This window comes from Branchiostoma floridae, chromosome 1, assembly GCF_000003815.2.
Source record: "Branchiostoma floridae strain S238N-H82 chromosome 1, Bfl_VNyyK, whole genome shotgun sequence".
NCBI lineage: Eukaryota > Metazoa > Chordata > Leptocardii > Amphioxiformes > Branchiostomatidae > Branchiostoma > Branchiostoma floridae.
This window is the reverse complement of record NC_049979.1, coordinates 23,464,312-23,481,850: the sequence shown is the minus strand read 5'-3', so window position 1 is coordinate 23,481,850 and position 17,539 is coordinate 23,464,312. Positions and strand designations below refer to the sequence as shown.

The following is a 17,539-nucleotide window of genomic DNA, read 5'->3' as shown; positions in this document are numbered from 1 at the left end:
CTTTGGATGTGTTGTTGTAGCGTGGGACCACAGAGTGTATCAATCTTGATGCCGGGGGTGGAGAGAGCCGTTAATCTTGTTCGCAGCTAACAAATGATCAAATGACCAATCAGCCATCACAGTATCGGGTACAGCTAGTACAGGAGCATAAACATATTTGTTACTTGAGTTCCGCGGTCATAATAAAATTATGTTAACCTTTTCGAGTGACGTATCATAAATGGGTCTGATTGTTTATGTAAATATGGCCCACATGTGCATGGATTATATCCGGTGTTTGTCTTATTCGATTTTTTTCTGTCACCCCTCCTTGTTATGTGACGGGAAAGCTTGAATATCTAGAAGGTTCTATCAATACCCTCCTTGGTATTATCCAGACAAAGAAGTCTGCAGTATCATCTGCTCGATATAAACGAGGCTCTGATTTGCAAGATGTTTGAAAGACAGACAAGCGCTGCCTAATATACAACCTCCTTGACGAAGGTAGAAAGTGTAGAAAAAGCGTTTGTAGTTTATAGATTAGTTAGCGACGGTTGTCGAGAAACTGCTGGAAACACTGGCTGCGTTCTCTCCCCAAGGGATCCCCCTTGGCAAGACTCCAGCCACCTGACTCACAGGAAATGTCGGCTTTAGGGAGACACAGGTGAGGCTAAGTCAGGAAAACAAGAGAGCAACTGTCTCGCCTGAAGAGCTGAAGCTATTTATCTCATTCTTTTAGCTCAAAAAAGTATTTCTCATGAAAAGCGTGATAATTACAAAATATGTGATAGCTATAAGTAAAAACTTTGTCACATTTTTTCGCCAAAGGATTTTCAACCTTCTTCTGAAGAATTAATGTGATAGCAACCCCCTTATCACATTAATTCTCCATAAAGAGATCCACGATTCTTATATGGAGAATTAATGTGATAGCAACCCCCTTATCACATTAATTCTCCATAGAAAGATCCAGAAATCTTCTACTGGAGAATTAATGTGATAGCAACCCCTTTATCACATTAATTCTCCATAGAGTGATCATGAAATCTTCTACTGGAGAATTAATGTGATAGCAACCCCCTTATCACATTAATTCTCCATAGAAAGATCCAGAAATCTTCTACTGGAGAATTAATGTGATAGCAACCCCTTTATAACATTAATTCTCCATAGAGAGATCAAGAAATCTTTACTGGAGAATTAATGTGATAGCAACCCCCTTATCACATTAATTCTCCATAGAGAGATCAAGAAATCTTTACTGGAGAATTAATGTGATAGCAACCCCCTTATCACATTAATTCTCCATAAAGAGATCCACGATTCTTATATGGAGAATTAATGTGATAGCAACCCCCTTATCACATTAATTCTCCATAGAAAGATCCAGAAATCTTCTACTGGAGAATTAATGTGATAGCAACCCCCTTATCACATTAATTCTCCATAGAGTGATCATGAAATCTTCTACTGGAGAATTAATGTGATAGCAACCCCCTTATCACATTAATTCTCCATAAAGAGATCCACGATTCTTATATGGAGAATTAATGTGATAGCAACCCCCTTATCACATTAATTCTCCATAGAAAGATCCAGAAATCTTTACTGGAGAATTAATGTGATTGCAACCCCCTTATCACATTAATTCTCCAAACAGAGATCCACGGTTCTCCTACTGGTGAATTAATTTGACAAAGTTGTGATAAAGGCCTGTTCGCATCAGCATGTGGTTACCGTCACCAGTTGGCAGCATGCAATCGTTTACGGAATTAAAAACCAGACACGTTACATTTTGGTGTTACATGATAATGTCCTTTATTTGGGGAAAAACTTTATGAATGTTACGTACATATACTTCAGTTGGTTATATAACGTCCTTGTTTTGGAGAAAACTGACGAAGCGCCCCCTATTTTGGGAACATGAGACCGGAAAAGACGTCACAGGGTACTCCCCCAACACCGCGGGATGGGACATAGAAAGTCATCTGGGTTTGTCCAAGGAGCTTTTATCATCATAGAGAACTCTTAGAGTTCGTCAGGCCAGGTAGGAACAAGGTAGTTCCATTTTAGGTCGGGGTCCCTTCCGAAAGATCTCTTACATGTCTTACAACATGTCCAAGCCGAACCGAGCCGACCCTGGGATCGAACTCAGGCCCGCAGATCCATGGAATTGGATCCAGATTGCTAGGCCGTGGTACCCTGGGGACCATCCGAGATCAGGCAGGCTAGGACAGTTATTCGGTAGCCCAAGACAATTAGGCCCGCCGAGCTCCTATTAGCGCCCCGGGGAGTTTAAGCCCGATTAGGAAGAGGGTAGCGATAACTCCTCCGGGCTGAAACTCCCCGGAGCGCTAATGTGAGGTCGGCGGACTGAACAAAACTCGCGAACAAATCTCGCTAGCTACCCGTTTCTGTCTGGCTCCCAGGGTAGGCAGTGGAGACGTTGGTAATTTATATACTAGTACTGAGACTAAAGAAGACCGATAGAGTCGGAACACATGCAGTTAGCTTCTCATTCTTACAGAAAGGAAACCTTATGTAAGACACCCTTAGCAGACTGCAAAAATAGCGAGATAGGGCGAAAAAAAGATGGGTAAAAAAGCAAGTTGGCCACATTGTCAAAATAGGCACCATAAACATTGTAAACAAGAATTGACACGACAAAACATGGTATCATAGCCAACAAGGCATTCATGTATTCAATAAGTGCACTGGTGAATAAAAAGTGACACTCGTTTAATGTGATAGACTGGCATCATTATATTTCAGCCATACCATAGGTATGGTGAAATATATTGTATTCGTAATGTTTCTTTCTTTCTTCTTTCTTTCTTTCTTTCTCCTGCCAAATCTTCAAATCGAATCAACTCCGCCGTTTTTTAACCGATTGACTTGAAATTTGGCACAAAGGTAGAGTAAGCCAATACCCTTAGGTGTTTTTTTCATTTTTTATATTTCAGCCATACATAGTATGGTGAAATATATTGTATTCGTAATGTTTCTTTCTTTCTTTCTTTCTTTCTTTCTCCTGTCAAATCTTCAAAGTGATTCATCTCCGCCGTTCCTGGACCGAATGACCTGAAATTTGGCACAGGGGTAGAATGGGCCAATACCTTGATGCTTTTTTCTCAGTTTTTTCATATCTGCCTCTAAAATGATTTAATTGAGATTTTTTGGTCAATTTTAGACCAAAACTGTATATTTTGGCCCCTGTACCCTGGTATTACAACCAAATGAGCTGAAATTTGACAGAGATGTGCCTTGATAATGCCCCCAAATAAATTCGATAACACTTTTGGTGTACAGTACAACAAAATGCTTATTTTTGCGATTTTTTGACCAATTTTTGACCAAAAAAGGACACTTTTGGCCCCTGTACCCTGGTATTACAACCAAATGAGCTGAAATTTGACAGAGATGTGCCTTGATAATGCCCCCATATAAATTCAATAACACTTTTGGTGTACAGTACAACAAAATGCTTATTTTTGCGATTTTTTGACCAATTTTTGACCAAAAAAGGACACTTTTGGCTCCTGTACCTTGGTATTGCAACCGAATGAGCTGAAATTTGACACAGATGTGCCTTGGTAATCCCTTCATATAAATTCAATAACACTTTTGGTGTACAGTGCAACAAAATGCTTATTTTTGCGATTTTTTGACCAATTTTTGACCAAAAAAGGACACTTTTGGCCCCTGTACCCTGGTATTACAACCAAATGAGCTGAAATTTGACAGAGATGTGCCTTGATAATGCCCCCATATAAATTCAATAACACTTTTGGTGTACAGTACAACAAAATGCTTATTTTTGCGATTTTTTTACCAATTTTTGACCAAAAAAGGACACTTTTGGCTCCTGTACCTTGGTATTGCAACCGAATGAGCTGAAATTTGACACAGATGTGCCTTGGTAATCCCTTCATATAAATTCAATAACACTTTTGGTGTACAGTGCAACAAAATGCTTATTTTTGCGATTTTTGGCCAATTTTTGATCAAAAAAGGACACTTTTGGCTCCTGTACCCTGGTATTACAATTAATTGACCTGAAATTTGGTATAGATAGGCATTAGATACTTGGTAACAAGATTCAAGTAAAATTTTTGACATAAACAACTTAAAAATTATTAATTTTGGCACTTTTCTGAAGGGAAATTTGTTTTCTTTTGGCCTCCTGACGTGACCTTCCGTGACCCCGCACAGAGCCACACCTGTGCGCGTCAGCCGGAGAGTTAATTGAATCAAAGACCTAGCCAATCAGCGAAGAGGAGGCCAAAGGCTAATTAATATTCATAAGCTGGGCCTCATGATCCCGTATATAGCAGTGTTCCCGCCAGGGGGAGCAAAGCCCGCCTAAGGCTCTCGCATTTTAGACTATTCAGAAGGCTTTATATTGTATCAGTTCTTAGGGGCATATCTATGATAATCGCAGCAGTCACTTAACTTCTCTTCAGGAGTTTAGCGTAACACTATTTCAGGTCAAACCGTCAAAGGCAACTAAAAACAAACTTTAACGTTACTGAGTTCAACAGTACTTATAACTTGTTATCCGAAGTTGAAACGCTAGCGATGGTATTTTCGCTGCGCTGTTAGCTCCGTGCGACTGTTGTTGACGGTCTTATAACGGTATATTTTGCACCCCTGTACCCTGGTATGAGTAACATTTGGTATAGATAGGCATAAGATAGTTGGTAAAATGATCAAAGTAAAATTTTTGGCATAAAGTACTGTAAAAGGCTTAATTACAGCACTTTTTTTAGGGGAAATTGGTTTTCTTTCGTTCTCCATGCCATGACCTTTCGGACGTTCACCCCACAGAGCCGACATCTGCACCTGCGTCTAGCCGGCAGGAAGAGTTAATTCAATTAATGGTTCAGCCAATCAGCGAAGAGGAAAGCGAAGGCTAATTAATATTCATAAGCGGGACCACACAATACGTTAACTTGAAGACTCAGGCCGTACAGACTTCTCGCCAGGATTTTTTCAAAGCGTCGGACAGGGGTCCGGGGGCCGCCGAATGTCCCTGGCGGGGTCCAGGGGCAGGACCACTGTGGGGGGGGGGGGGGGGACCCAGGTGGGCGAAGCCCCCCCGGAAGCTCTTGCATTTTAGACTATTGAGAAGGCTTCTTTTATCAGTTTTTTTAGGGCCATATCTACGATAATCGTACCAGTCACTTACTTCTCTTCAGCAGTTTGACTTTAAAATATTTCGGGTCAAAGCTTCAAAGACAACTAAAACCTCATAAACAACAAACTTTACTTAGGTCAACAGTATACAAAAATATTGTACGGGTTGCCATCCTTAGTTGAAGCGCTTATTTATAGCGCTAGTATCTTCGCTGCGCCGTTAGCCGCCGTGCGACTTTTGTTGACGGTCTGATATCCCTACGTCGCCGCCTCGCTGATATTCCCACGGACATGTTTCAATAAAAATGCCCAGCAAAAAACGCTGTTCTGCGCCAAATTTTATTCTATAAAACATGTGGGACTCAGTGTTACAGTCTAAATATTTTGTAGAAGCACCGCTGTAGGAAAGAAGGTCCAAGCAATGTAAAACATCACGTAGCATGAAGTTCGCTGTCAACTGGCACACAGCACATGACTGTTTGAAACTCTAAGTCTAATCAACAGCCGTGTTTGATTGATAGCCGGCGGTCCTTTGATGAAGTCGGCGAAAGGTGCGTTAGTTAGAAAATCTGTGTTTAGTTTTGATACGTAATTATAAGTTAGACAGTGGCGAGAATGATTATTTTCTCATCAATATTTCTCTTCAGAATTATTTGAACTTAATTGTACATCTAAACAATTGGCTTACCTGTGCAATGTTTATATGATTAATGATCAGTGTAATGAAATCATGTGTAACGTATGGCTCCTAGTCAATAGATCAGCATTTTCTCTATAGTGACCACCTGTCTATAGTGGCCACATTTCCTAGTGCTGTTGTTGTTTGACATAAACTTTGAACATTTAAATTGTAAGTAACTTTAAACATGCCAGAGTTTCAGCCCAATAGAACACTCTCAGCGCCAGGGTATGAACAGACTGACCAGACAGACGAAAATAAATCCTCGAACAAGGTTCAATCGTATCTTCTGGGTCTGGCAGGAAGTTGTTAAACTAAAATAAGAATAGGCTCGATGGCTAATTGCATACAAAGTAAAACAGTTTAACAGTTTTACAGCTTGAAGAAAACAAACGCTCCAACAGTACCTGCACCTGCTTGATAATTATTAAATCGTATGCCCTACTTGAATAAAAAAAGTTCACTGCAATAATAAATGTACCCACATCACAAGGAGCTTATACTTTTTTAAACTTACACCTAGTTATCGTACTGAAAATTGTTAATGACATTACATGAAGTCATTCAACAATTTTCAGTCATGATGAAAATTTTCTGAATGGAAGGTGTGATTATTGTCATTTTCTGAAAAATAGAAGCAAGCTCTGTTTTTACCTGGAATCAATTCACAATACCAGTCCACTTTGGGGGATAATGTACTGTTAAGAGGGTGTTTCATTTTTGCGCAGGGGTGATTTGGAACAGTCCAATGTTGCGTGGGAAGGGGTATGGCTGAAATATGCTGTATTTGCTCTTAAGCAAATGTCGGCCTTTCTAGTTTCATATCTGCCTTTGAAATGATTTTATTGAGGTTTTTGTCAATTTTTATGTATATTTTGGGCTCCTGTACCCTGGTATTACAGCCGAATGACATGAAATTTGGTACAGAGGTGCCCCGATCATATGCCCACCCAGATTTAATAACAGTTTTGGTATACGGTACAACAAAATGCTTAATTTTGCGATTTTTTGCCATTTTTTGACAAAAAAAGCACATTTTTGCCTCTTGTACCCTCGTTTTACAACCGAATGACCTGAAATTTGGTCTAAAAGTGCCCTAAAATTTTGTGCGCATGAATTTAATAACAGTTTTTCCATACAGTACAACATAATGCTTAATATTGCAATTTTATGGCCATTTTTAGACAAAAATTGGACATTTTTGGCTCCTGTTCCCTCGTTTTACAACCAAATGACCCGAAATTTGGTAAAGGGGTGCTCTAGATATTTATCCAAATGACCCATGTATAATGTTTGGCATGGAACACTTTAAAATGATATATTTCATTATTTGGGAATTTTTTGGGTCATTTTCCAATGGCCAAAGGGGTCAACGACCTCAAGGCCTATTGTTGCATGAGGGAGATGGCTGAAATATGCTGTATTTGCTCTCAAGCAAATGTCGGCCTTTCTAGTTTTAAAACAAAGTTGGTAACTACACTCAACGTGACTCATGGCTTCCATATTGGTGCCACCTTTATAAACTAGTTTCTCCTCTGCACCTAGAGTCATGGCTAGGGCAAGGGCAAACAGTGGTATATGTATATGTACCCATATATCATATATGAGGTATATGTGATAAAGGGGTTGCTATCACATTAATTCTCCATATAAGAATCCTGGATCTCTCTTTGGAGAATTAATGTTATAAAGGGGTTGCTATCACATTAATTCTCCAGTAGAAGAATCCTGGATATCTCTATGGAGAATTAATGTGATAAAGGGGTTGCTATCACATCAATTCTCCAGATAGGAATCCTGGATCTCTCTTTGGAGAATTAATGTGATAAAGGGGTTGCTATCACATTAATTCTCCAGTAAAAGAACCCCGGATATCTCTATGGAGAATTAATGTGATAAAGGGGTTGCTATCACATTAATTCTCCATATAAGAATCCTGGATCTCTCTTTGGAGAATTAATGTGATAAAGGGGTTACTATCACATTAATTCTCCAGATAGGAATCCATTAATTCTCCATATAAGAATCCTGGATCTCTCTTTGGAGAATTAATGTGATAAAGGGGTTGCTATCACATTAATTCTCCATATAGAATACTAGATATCTGTATGGAGAATTAATGTGATAAGGGGGTTGCTATCACATTAATTCTCCAGTAAAAGATACTTATACCTCTCAATTGGTGAATTAATGAGACATTAAACCCAAGATCTATTATCACAACTTTTTCAGTTATCACGATATTTATTTTAAATACTTTTCAGAGCTAAATGAATGTGATAAATAATCAGATCTGCCTGAAGAATTTTGGGCAATAATTTATAACCGATTCGACAACCCTTCCTAAAGAGAGGACGTGACTGTAATGTAATAGCCTCCACCAGGCCTTCCCACGGGAGTACGGATTGTAGACTTCACCAAAAAGGGGGAAATAGCCAGGAGAGTCAGTCCGCGGGATGGTTACATTCCCATTAGAAACCTTACGGTGGCCAAGATAGTCTTGTAGAGCCAGGTAATGTCAGATGTACCGATGGACTGTGTTGGGTGTGCAGTGTTTATACAAATATGGCCCTCATCAGGTGAATGATGTAGCTTTCATTGTCACCGAGCGCATTCTGGTAGGTTTGCACCAGGAGGTCCTGTTCAGCTTAAACTCCAAGCAGATCCTACAATGGCATAAGATAGTACCAAACTTGCCAAGGAGTGTAGTCAGCCAAGAGGTGCCCATTTGCCATGTAGCGAAACACACTTCAAAGCCAGCTTCACTCCTCTGCCAGCTTTTGATACTATCTTGCTACCGCATGACCTGCTTCGAGATTGCGGGTCAAACATGCAGATCGTAATTCCCGGTGACTGTTCATGTACGAATATGAATGGCTGTATTGTGCAGATATAACCTCGATGTATTGTTATTTCAACACTCATATCAAGCATGGTTCTCTCCATACCCTTAGTCCTAAAACAAATCCCGATACTTGGACATCATGAAGATATCACATGGTAGAAACCACGTTGAGAATCCTTACAAGGTGAGACATTTCACGCCAAAATGTCACGATGTTTCCCCAAACCCATCACTGAATTGTCTCAAGCATGTCTTGTCAATAGCAAGTTATTTGATAGTAAACCAAATCCTCTTAAGCATTAACGTTATGTTGCTGCATTGATGTTACGTTGTAATTCAACACTGCATATGGATGCAGATAATACCGTCAATGACAGGTAGACATCCTGGTAATAAGATATGCAGGATAACATTTACTAAAGAAACTGTATAGATTTGGGAAACGGTCAGACGTTTTAGGTAGCATGCACTATCTTTGTCAGTAACTGGACAAGATATATCAGATCTTGCTCAATTGTAGTCTGGGTACCATCCTCCTTAGTGTCCCACTGTCCGCACTGGCTAATTCTTTTGAAAAAAAAAAAACACAGAAAACAGTGATAGGATGATACTCAGGCTACAGTCACTGACAAAAGGTTGTGGATGCTGCCTGTGACGACTGACGGTCCCAGTCAGTTTTCCACATCTATCCAGTTGCTTGAGTGACAGTTATCCTGGGTATCCGCTAAGGTGTTTTCATTCTGCGAGGTCATCCAGAGGTACTGTTGGGTTCACCCGGTTCAGCCTGACTCATAAGACTGTAATCTTGTTGTCGATCCCCGCTGTCTGGTGCTGGTTCCGTTACAGGTGCGTCTTGCGTGCGGAGAGCCATGTTTGAAGGCATTACCTCTGGCACTAGTTGTCTTTGATACCTCAGCTTGCCTGGTCCATTAGCGAAGAGGTTCCCAGAGGAACACATCTCCTGTATGACCCGCCAGGATTACATCGTTTCAAGTTGAAGGTTTGAAGATGAAAGGAAATCGGGCATGGGTCAATAGCACCATCGGCACCACTTATCATAAACAAAATCGATGCAAGCGATAAGGATGGCACGCGCGGAGGGCGGATGTCAGGATTGGTTAATCACGTTATCATCTCAGACCGCACCGACGAGCACATCTGTTAGGGATTCTCTCCCTCACTGTGCTGGCAAACCATGGCCCACAGGATGGTAGGAGATTTATCACACAGTGCAGGGCCAGTAGATTCATACCGCTGTGATAATAGTGCAAAGGTGGTGCTTATACTTTTGAACTAGCCACGGGTAGACCACACCTTAACCAGGGAGGTTAGATACTTAGCGTGCACAATCTGACAGACTGCCAACCTTGTTCAACAAGACTTAACATAGTCTAGCTTGGGGGATTGACATGGTTCTAGTGCCGACACTATCTTAGTGATTAAGTATATCATTATCATATGCTTTACCTTTTTTTCAAGAGGAGGGACAGCAATTTACAGATCGACATTTTTTTCACTGCCACGCGTCGGTTGTTCATCCAAGAAATGGACGCTAATTGGAAGGCCATCGCCTCAGCGAGAAATGCTACATCCTAGTCCGAATTCTAGTTGATCTATTGACACGATCCTTCACCGAGAGCCGGGCAGTCGGACGTACAGTTGACACAGAGTCCGTGAACAAACCGCCGGCTGACACGGGGAGAACATGCCCGCATTCATCACCAGCGTGTTACGGCGCTTATCTCACAACATCCCGTCAACGGGAGGGGGGCATCTCCAGAGTGGATGCGAGTGACAGCAACGGACATCGCGGCATTTGTCACCATTACTTAGTCCCCCACCGACCAGGATTCCAAATACGATTTAGCTATTACCCTAGTATCCCCGTGGATGGGATCATAGCCAGAGTGGCTGCCATAAAGTGGGACGCTACATACTACATGTACTAGTATTTCTTAGGGGTCAAGAAAGGGGAATCGCAGCGCCGGAAACAAATATTATGTCATTCCTATTTCATTTCAGTGATCTCTCAGTGGCTCTATGCACCTGTATCTCTCTTTTTTTTTCATAAACGTGTTTTCTTACTAACGTTGGTCTTTGACATTGGGACGAAAATACGATGATATAAGTAGTCGATAGATTCAACAACAGATTGATTTATCTCTATACACTATCACTATGAAATGGAACCTGCCACACGCTACAAAAACCCAAGATTAGCCCCACCTGATCGAAACAAAAAAGTTATTACAAATTTATTCACGTTATCATTTATTGTGTAAGGACCCGGTCCCGCCAACAATTGTTTAGTGCAGTGATCAAAATTTTAAGAGTTATATTGCTTTTCTATTCTATTCTGTAATTTGTAGTTAACCGTACAAAAGTCGCTGTTCTTTTGGTTTGCTGCATAAATAAAGCTTCCTCATGTCCCATCATTACGTGCTAGTTCACGCGTACCGAGCTCCAAAACCCCGATATTTCCACATGTAAATGTCCAGGTCAACAATTGGTAAATCTGAAAATTGGCGTAAGCGCCCGGCGCTTATCACGAATTAGCTGATGGCACGCAATATACCTGCCGCGCCGTTTTGCTGGAAAGTACCTTAGGGAATGCCACCCCCCCCCCCCATCCCTCCTCATTTCTCGTAGATGATTGCCATACGTGACCTCTGCTGCGCTCCATTTCGACAGATTGGAACTTTTTCGCACGTGTGGGGAGCTGTAACGGCTATCACGTTTCTACAGCTGTGTTTTGTTTATTTGGGACGTTTACTGAACTCGTCTCCACACATCGTGCACACGTCAACTCCACCAACGTAAATATGTCCGCCAAACTCCACGTGATTCACGCCCTGTGTACCGTGTTTCCAACTGATGACAAGCTGGGTACAAATAAACCAGGGGTATTATGTAACTGGGCAGCCTGACAAGCCAGTCACTGTTATACAACCATTCATTGTATCATTTTATTGTCATTTTATCCTGGCTATTGTCTAGAGGACCAAGTAGACCAATAGCATACTACCTTCTATAATAATAATACTATACTTCTCTGGCTCTCGCCATTTTCGAGCAAACGCCGCGACGCCTTTACTTAAGGCCTACATCCGTCGGAAATGTTTTGTTCAATGACCCTTTTCTATGTTTTAAACACATCTATTCACCAAAGACGTGATGTAGGGAGGGTTGAGTGGTTCCTATCCTTCCAGGGGAGACTCTGACCTTTCTGTCTAGCCACAGAACCTGGGGCCATTAGCCGGGGGTAATTCCGGTAGCAATATGGAAGATGGAAGGGAGTCAGTGCGTGAGTGTGGAGTCGTTCTATAACCGCGAAGCTTGTGCAAGTGGAGAATTGCTATGAATATCTATCAGGGCAAAAGTGTAAGGAAAGCAAGCCGATATCTTTTAGTAACAACAAGAACGTTTGCAACTTGCGTCAAGTTGCAAGCTACACCAGATTAGAAAATCTATAATGACAACACAACATGCACGGGCAAAATGAGGACAGATGTGGCCTCCTGTTTATTTGAACGTCACCTTCAGTAATGAAAGACAGCGAGCCTGTGCCGTCGCAAAGAGAAACTCTAGTCTAGCATCTGATCTCCTCTTGTGCTACAGAAATTACTCTCCGCGTAATCGTAAACACATGCGGCGGCATTTCTAGGGGATGACGTACGTGCACTGGGCGGGCTGTGGGGCGGGGGTGAGGAGTGATAGCTGTACATCATGCACACGGCATTCCCCAGGAATCAGCAATGGTGAATACGTAACGTTATAATTATCACTGAAGTAAAATAACAGGGGATGGTCGATCAGGGTAGTACAATCGGTATCAAATGTTCCTATCTGTGATAAATCCCCTGATAGAATGAACCATACGCTTCAATATGACGGAGGTAATTTACAACCACAAATATCCAAGAGATGGGAGGAGCCGCCGTCATGCTACATGGCTGTAATTACGGATCTCTCACTCTTAATCCCGGGAGGGTCAATGACCTCAATCAGTCCCCAACACAACAATCTACCCACCAAAAACGGCTGATATCGAAGATATCTGAGGATCTGAAATTTCCCAACAAAAGCACTCGTCAGGCAAAAGATGCTATCCTCGATGTCTAGTGTTGCGGATATTCTAGTCGGTTATCACGGATAGATTTTCAGTTCGATAAAATTTCATGGGGCCATTAATTATGGCCGACAACAATATCCCTTTTGGAAACTGAACCCTCGACTGTTGTGGGGAAAACGGGCCATTTTTCATGTGAGGAGCATGTGGTTTGTAGGAATTTTCACAGATGTATTTACATGTACCTCTTGGGTGCCTCACACATCAAAACAGCGGTCTGAGAAATCGGCCGGTGTTGCGGCGGAACCTCAGCTCCTTGCTCAGCCTTGAAATTATGCAACACGCTCTGAGCCGATAGATGAAGACAGAGCACCGCTGCGGGAAAAGGGCTTGGTGGTTTATCGTGCATCGCCCCCTCAGAACATATGGTTTAATTTCTCTTGTTTTTCTCAACAAGTTGAACCCTCACCGCTATGTTTTCTCACTGCCATCTGAAGAATATGACTACTACTAGTGAAAAACAAACTGGAGATGTGTCGGGTGTTATGTGTTGCGTGTACGTAGGATAAGTAAACACAGGCTTACCGCAGTCATGGTTTCCCAATGTCTGTACGCGACACTTGAAGAGGGCAAGTTCAGACCCATCGCAGTCCATCTCATCCAGTAGGATGGGTCCAGTCCCGGTACCGAAGCGGCGAAACTCCCCTCCCCCACGGTACCCCAGCTGACGGCAGGCAACCGCTGTATCCCGGCTATCCCAGCCGTCGTCGCATACTGTTCCCCATGTGTCATTGGCATCTTGCAACTCTAAGCGACCTTCGTTTAACGTTCTTCCCTCCACAAGTCTGATCCCAAGACCTAGCCGACTCGATAAATTCCACGTCGGCGCCCCGTCCAAGCGGGTAAAGGTTATCCTCTGATCGTCTCGGCCCTGCGCTTTCAGCGCACCGGCAACAAACAAGCCCACCCCAGGGCCGAACCGTACGGTAACTCCCGGCTCCACGGTCAGGACGGAGCCGCTGGGAACGTGGATATCCTCCGCCGCTACGTACGGGCTTCCCGCTAACGTCAGGACCCGAGATCCCGACAAGTGGCCCCCTAGTTCCGTCTGGCACAGGCAGCATCTCCACACCAGGGTAAAACTCCATAGCCACAGCGCGAGTAATGATGTCCTGCTGCAGGAGACTGCCATGATCATACTGCGTCCATTGCTGAGTATGCGAACAGACGCCTGCCAGCGTGCCTCTGTAGAAATGATCGGTAATAGCCGTGCACCGGAGCACTTTCCCTAGCTGGCTACCCTCAAGCGATGACGCATCTCTCTTACACAGCAATCACGATCGATGAGCCAACCAATTCATTGAGAATGTCTCCCAAACATCCATTAAATGGTCAATTTTAATAAAGGCATGGCTATCAGAGACAAGTAACGACTGCGGCCCATGTTAGCCCTTGCCTGGGACTGATGTTGATAACGCAGCACACAGCCAGTCGGTCGACGGAGGTACTATTTATGGAGATCCGTACAAAATTAACGCATACAAGGGATTAGGTTTCACAGAGACATCGGAAGACTTGTGGTATTCCAGTGTTCCAGTCAAGGGGGCAGACCCTCGACCTGGAAAATCGGCGGAACTTCACACTGTTTTTGATATACTATCTGATAATTTAGAAAAAAATCAAATTCTGCACTGTCCTGTAGCGTGCGTAAATGTTTAACAAGCTACGTGGGGCATTAATGTTTTAACGGGCGATGCAAAGTAGCGGCCACACTTGCGCACTCGCATCATCCCACCCCACAGTGATGGGACCCCGACCATGTGCTCCCAGCTGTACGGTCCCACCGCCGGTTCACTCGAACCCGCCGGTCCGATATCGCCTCTGGAGCTCCGGAGGAAAACAAAAAAGTCGCTGAAAATGTGCCGGAACGTAGACAAACACTTCCTGAGAAATTCCCTTGGCTAGAATCCAGTGTTTGTCTCATAAGAGAGACATAAGTTTCCTGACCCGGGTCATGTCAGTGGGGGCCCGCCCACACATGCAGCACGCCAATCCTACTGCTGTCTCTCCGGCCAGGCGTGTATCAGTTATACGTGTCACCGCCTGGCCTGAAATAAGCGGGAACTTTTGGGTTGAACCCGCTACCAGCACATTGTCATTGCACTGCATCTCATCAGACCTCCTTTTATTTGTTTCAAACAGGTTCTTTTGATTGCGACTTTTTTTAATTAAAAAAAACACTACATGAATTCTACAATATCTTACCTACATTTCACCAAGAATCATAAATGAACATGCTTTTATCACTGCAAATCTCTTTTTGATGCATTTTTAATCTTTGTAAATTGTTTTTTGATTCAGTGGCAACACTTGAATGTACAATAACCCGCTCTTCGATGCAATTACGTCGCACGTCAGTGACCATAAGGGAAAATCGGCACAAACGCACAAATTAGGCGCAATTTCATGGCGCAATGTGGCACAGTCCAGTGAGATGTCCGTCAAACACAGGTCAACCCTGACGTAAATGCACGCTGAAGGTCAGTACCAATCGATATGACGAGGAACCCAATTGGAGCGCAAAATGGCCACTGTAGCTTTGTATTGTGTCATTAGGATCACGTACATTCTTTTCATACAGAAATAGTCAAGGGACGTACACGGATCAACATGACTCAGAGATTCCATAGCAGGTTTAAGTTTGTGGAAAATGATCGATATTCTGCGTGTAAGGTGACACCGCTGAGGTTGTTATGCATCCGTGTGATATAGCTGATGCTGGATTCTACGAAGGTTATGATCAATCATTTAGAAATGATATGTCTACGAACGCACACCTCGTATATCCAGGCGTTGTGAAAGTCTTTTTGACTTTGGCTCATTCGGGGACAACCGTCGGAGGGCAACTTTTTTACAGCACCGATAATTGTACGACGACCTAATCGGCATCGTTTTTATCAGGCTCCACTGACTTGTTACAATGGCTAACGATGTGGTGAAAGTTATTCTATTCCTTTTAGTTGATTGTAGAGGTTCTGTCAAAATAATATTTCTTCCTTTGCTACTAGTGTAGTTCTTGTCACTGTTCTGAATCGCGAATTTGGAAAGCGTCCAGTTCCAAAATATGTCACAACTTTCCGCAGGAGAAATACGTCATTAGAAACATTGCAGTAATTTGGTGAGCACATGCACAAATATCACACACACTTTATCGATTCTTCTTAGGCTCCACGATTCGGTCTTTTTGCTGAAGTGATGGCATATCTGTCAAGGTTGTCATAATGCGCCATCAGGAAAGCACGCCCGATTCGAAGAGCCTGTTAGGAGGCTAGCTACTTCTGACATACTCAAAACACACCGATCTTCACCCTTGCCTCGTGACCACTTACAACCACTGATGGTCGGTCACGATTTCATCCACCGTGACCATAAAAGGGCAAGTATCAATGATAATTTATCGCTGAGCTTTCGTGATCTACGTGATCGTTATAAATGTAATCCGTTAACATAACTCAAAAGGAGGCTGTTTTGACTGATAGATATAAGCCATCTACGTTACAAATTCCTCCCACGGCACAGATGTCATTTTAATGATTTAGGTCGCCTTAACATTGCCAGCATCTATCTGATTGGGGATTATGATATGTCCCCCACCAGAATTGAAACCATGTGCGTGCTGTCAGAGAAGGTGTTTGGGTGACGTGCCATCCCATTATAACAATTGGAAAACAGGATATCCAAAAGGTCATTTGATTGCGCACATCGGCAGAGGTGGGTCGCATCATCTGGAACGTTTTCCAGCCACTGACGCTTTCTTGTCAAAACTTTCCATCCATCTCGGGAAAGGCTTTATGAACGTGCCGCCTGGCAGTACAAACCGAGATGGAATCGATTATAGGATCTCCGCAGCGCAAAACACACATGCTTTATACAATTATGAACGCCCACGCTTTTCAGTCAGAGCTGCGTTATCATCACCATGTCAACAAGTACGATCAATGCGTGATGTAGTCTCTGCAGTAAAGGGTACAAATATACATCATATCGTTCGGTCCTTCGAAGCACTTTCTTTAACCTGTTGCAGTCACCATTTCGGTCACGAGATCCCCATTTCAGGTCCCTTCCGAAAGACGGCTGCAGCCCTAACCGATTGAACCAGGGTGGTCCAGTTAAGTTGGAACCAAGAGCTCAATGTGGGTCTGCTACCAGTTGGGCAACTGTAACATCCCTATTTTTCTGCAACAACGGGTACAGATACATATACACTCTATGATACTTTCTATGATACTATATAATTCTTTCAAATATACACATTTTGACGCAAAATATTAAAAGCACAAGGCAATGACCCTTATTGCACTGCAAGTTATAAGGTATCGTTAGGCACCTGACGACCCGTTCTACGGTGATGAATGAATCACGACCAACACAGGGTTAAAAGAGCCTTAAAAGCATTCTTAACGACTCCGTTCCACATGTCTTCAGTGAGTAATGGGCGCTCGTGCCCGGGTCAAAATAGCTGATGACAATTTGTAAGTACAATGTTTAAAGCACTTTCCGCCCACAACATTTAAACAGCTAAGAGAGAATCAATTACTTGTTATGGGATGTCAATTGTTGATACAATTAATTCTTAATACTAGAACATCTAGGTAATATGGTCCCTAAAATATATATATACTCGCTTTTTCCACACTTTTTTACCTATCATCTGGATGTCGGCAGTTACCAGGGAGATGGTACCAAACTGTTGTAAGCACACCATCCCCCAGGACAGGGTGAGGCAGCCCGGTGGCTGCCTTGTTTGTTTTGAAGGCACAACTCTAATGTT

General features: G+C 42.7%; 1 protein-coding gene across 1 annotated transcript in view; it reads right to left on the bottom strand.

The window, feature by feature from the left end:
* LOC118416682 overlaps window positions 1-14,822 on the bottom strand; it is a 53,018-nt gene extending 38,196 nt beyond the window's left edge. The window contains exon 1 of the mRNA XM_035821902.1: window positions 13,294-14,822. Coding sequence (XP_035677795.1) covers window positions 13,294-13,906 — 613 coding nt within the window. The 5' untranslated portion in view covers window positions 13,907-14,822. The remainder of the gene's footprint in view (window positions 1-13,293) is intronic.
* Between the last annotated feature and the right edge of the window lie 2,717 nt (window positions 14,823-17,539).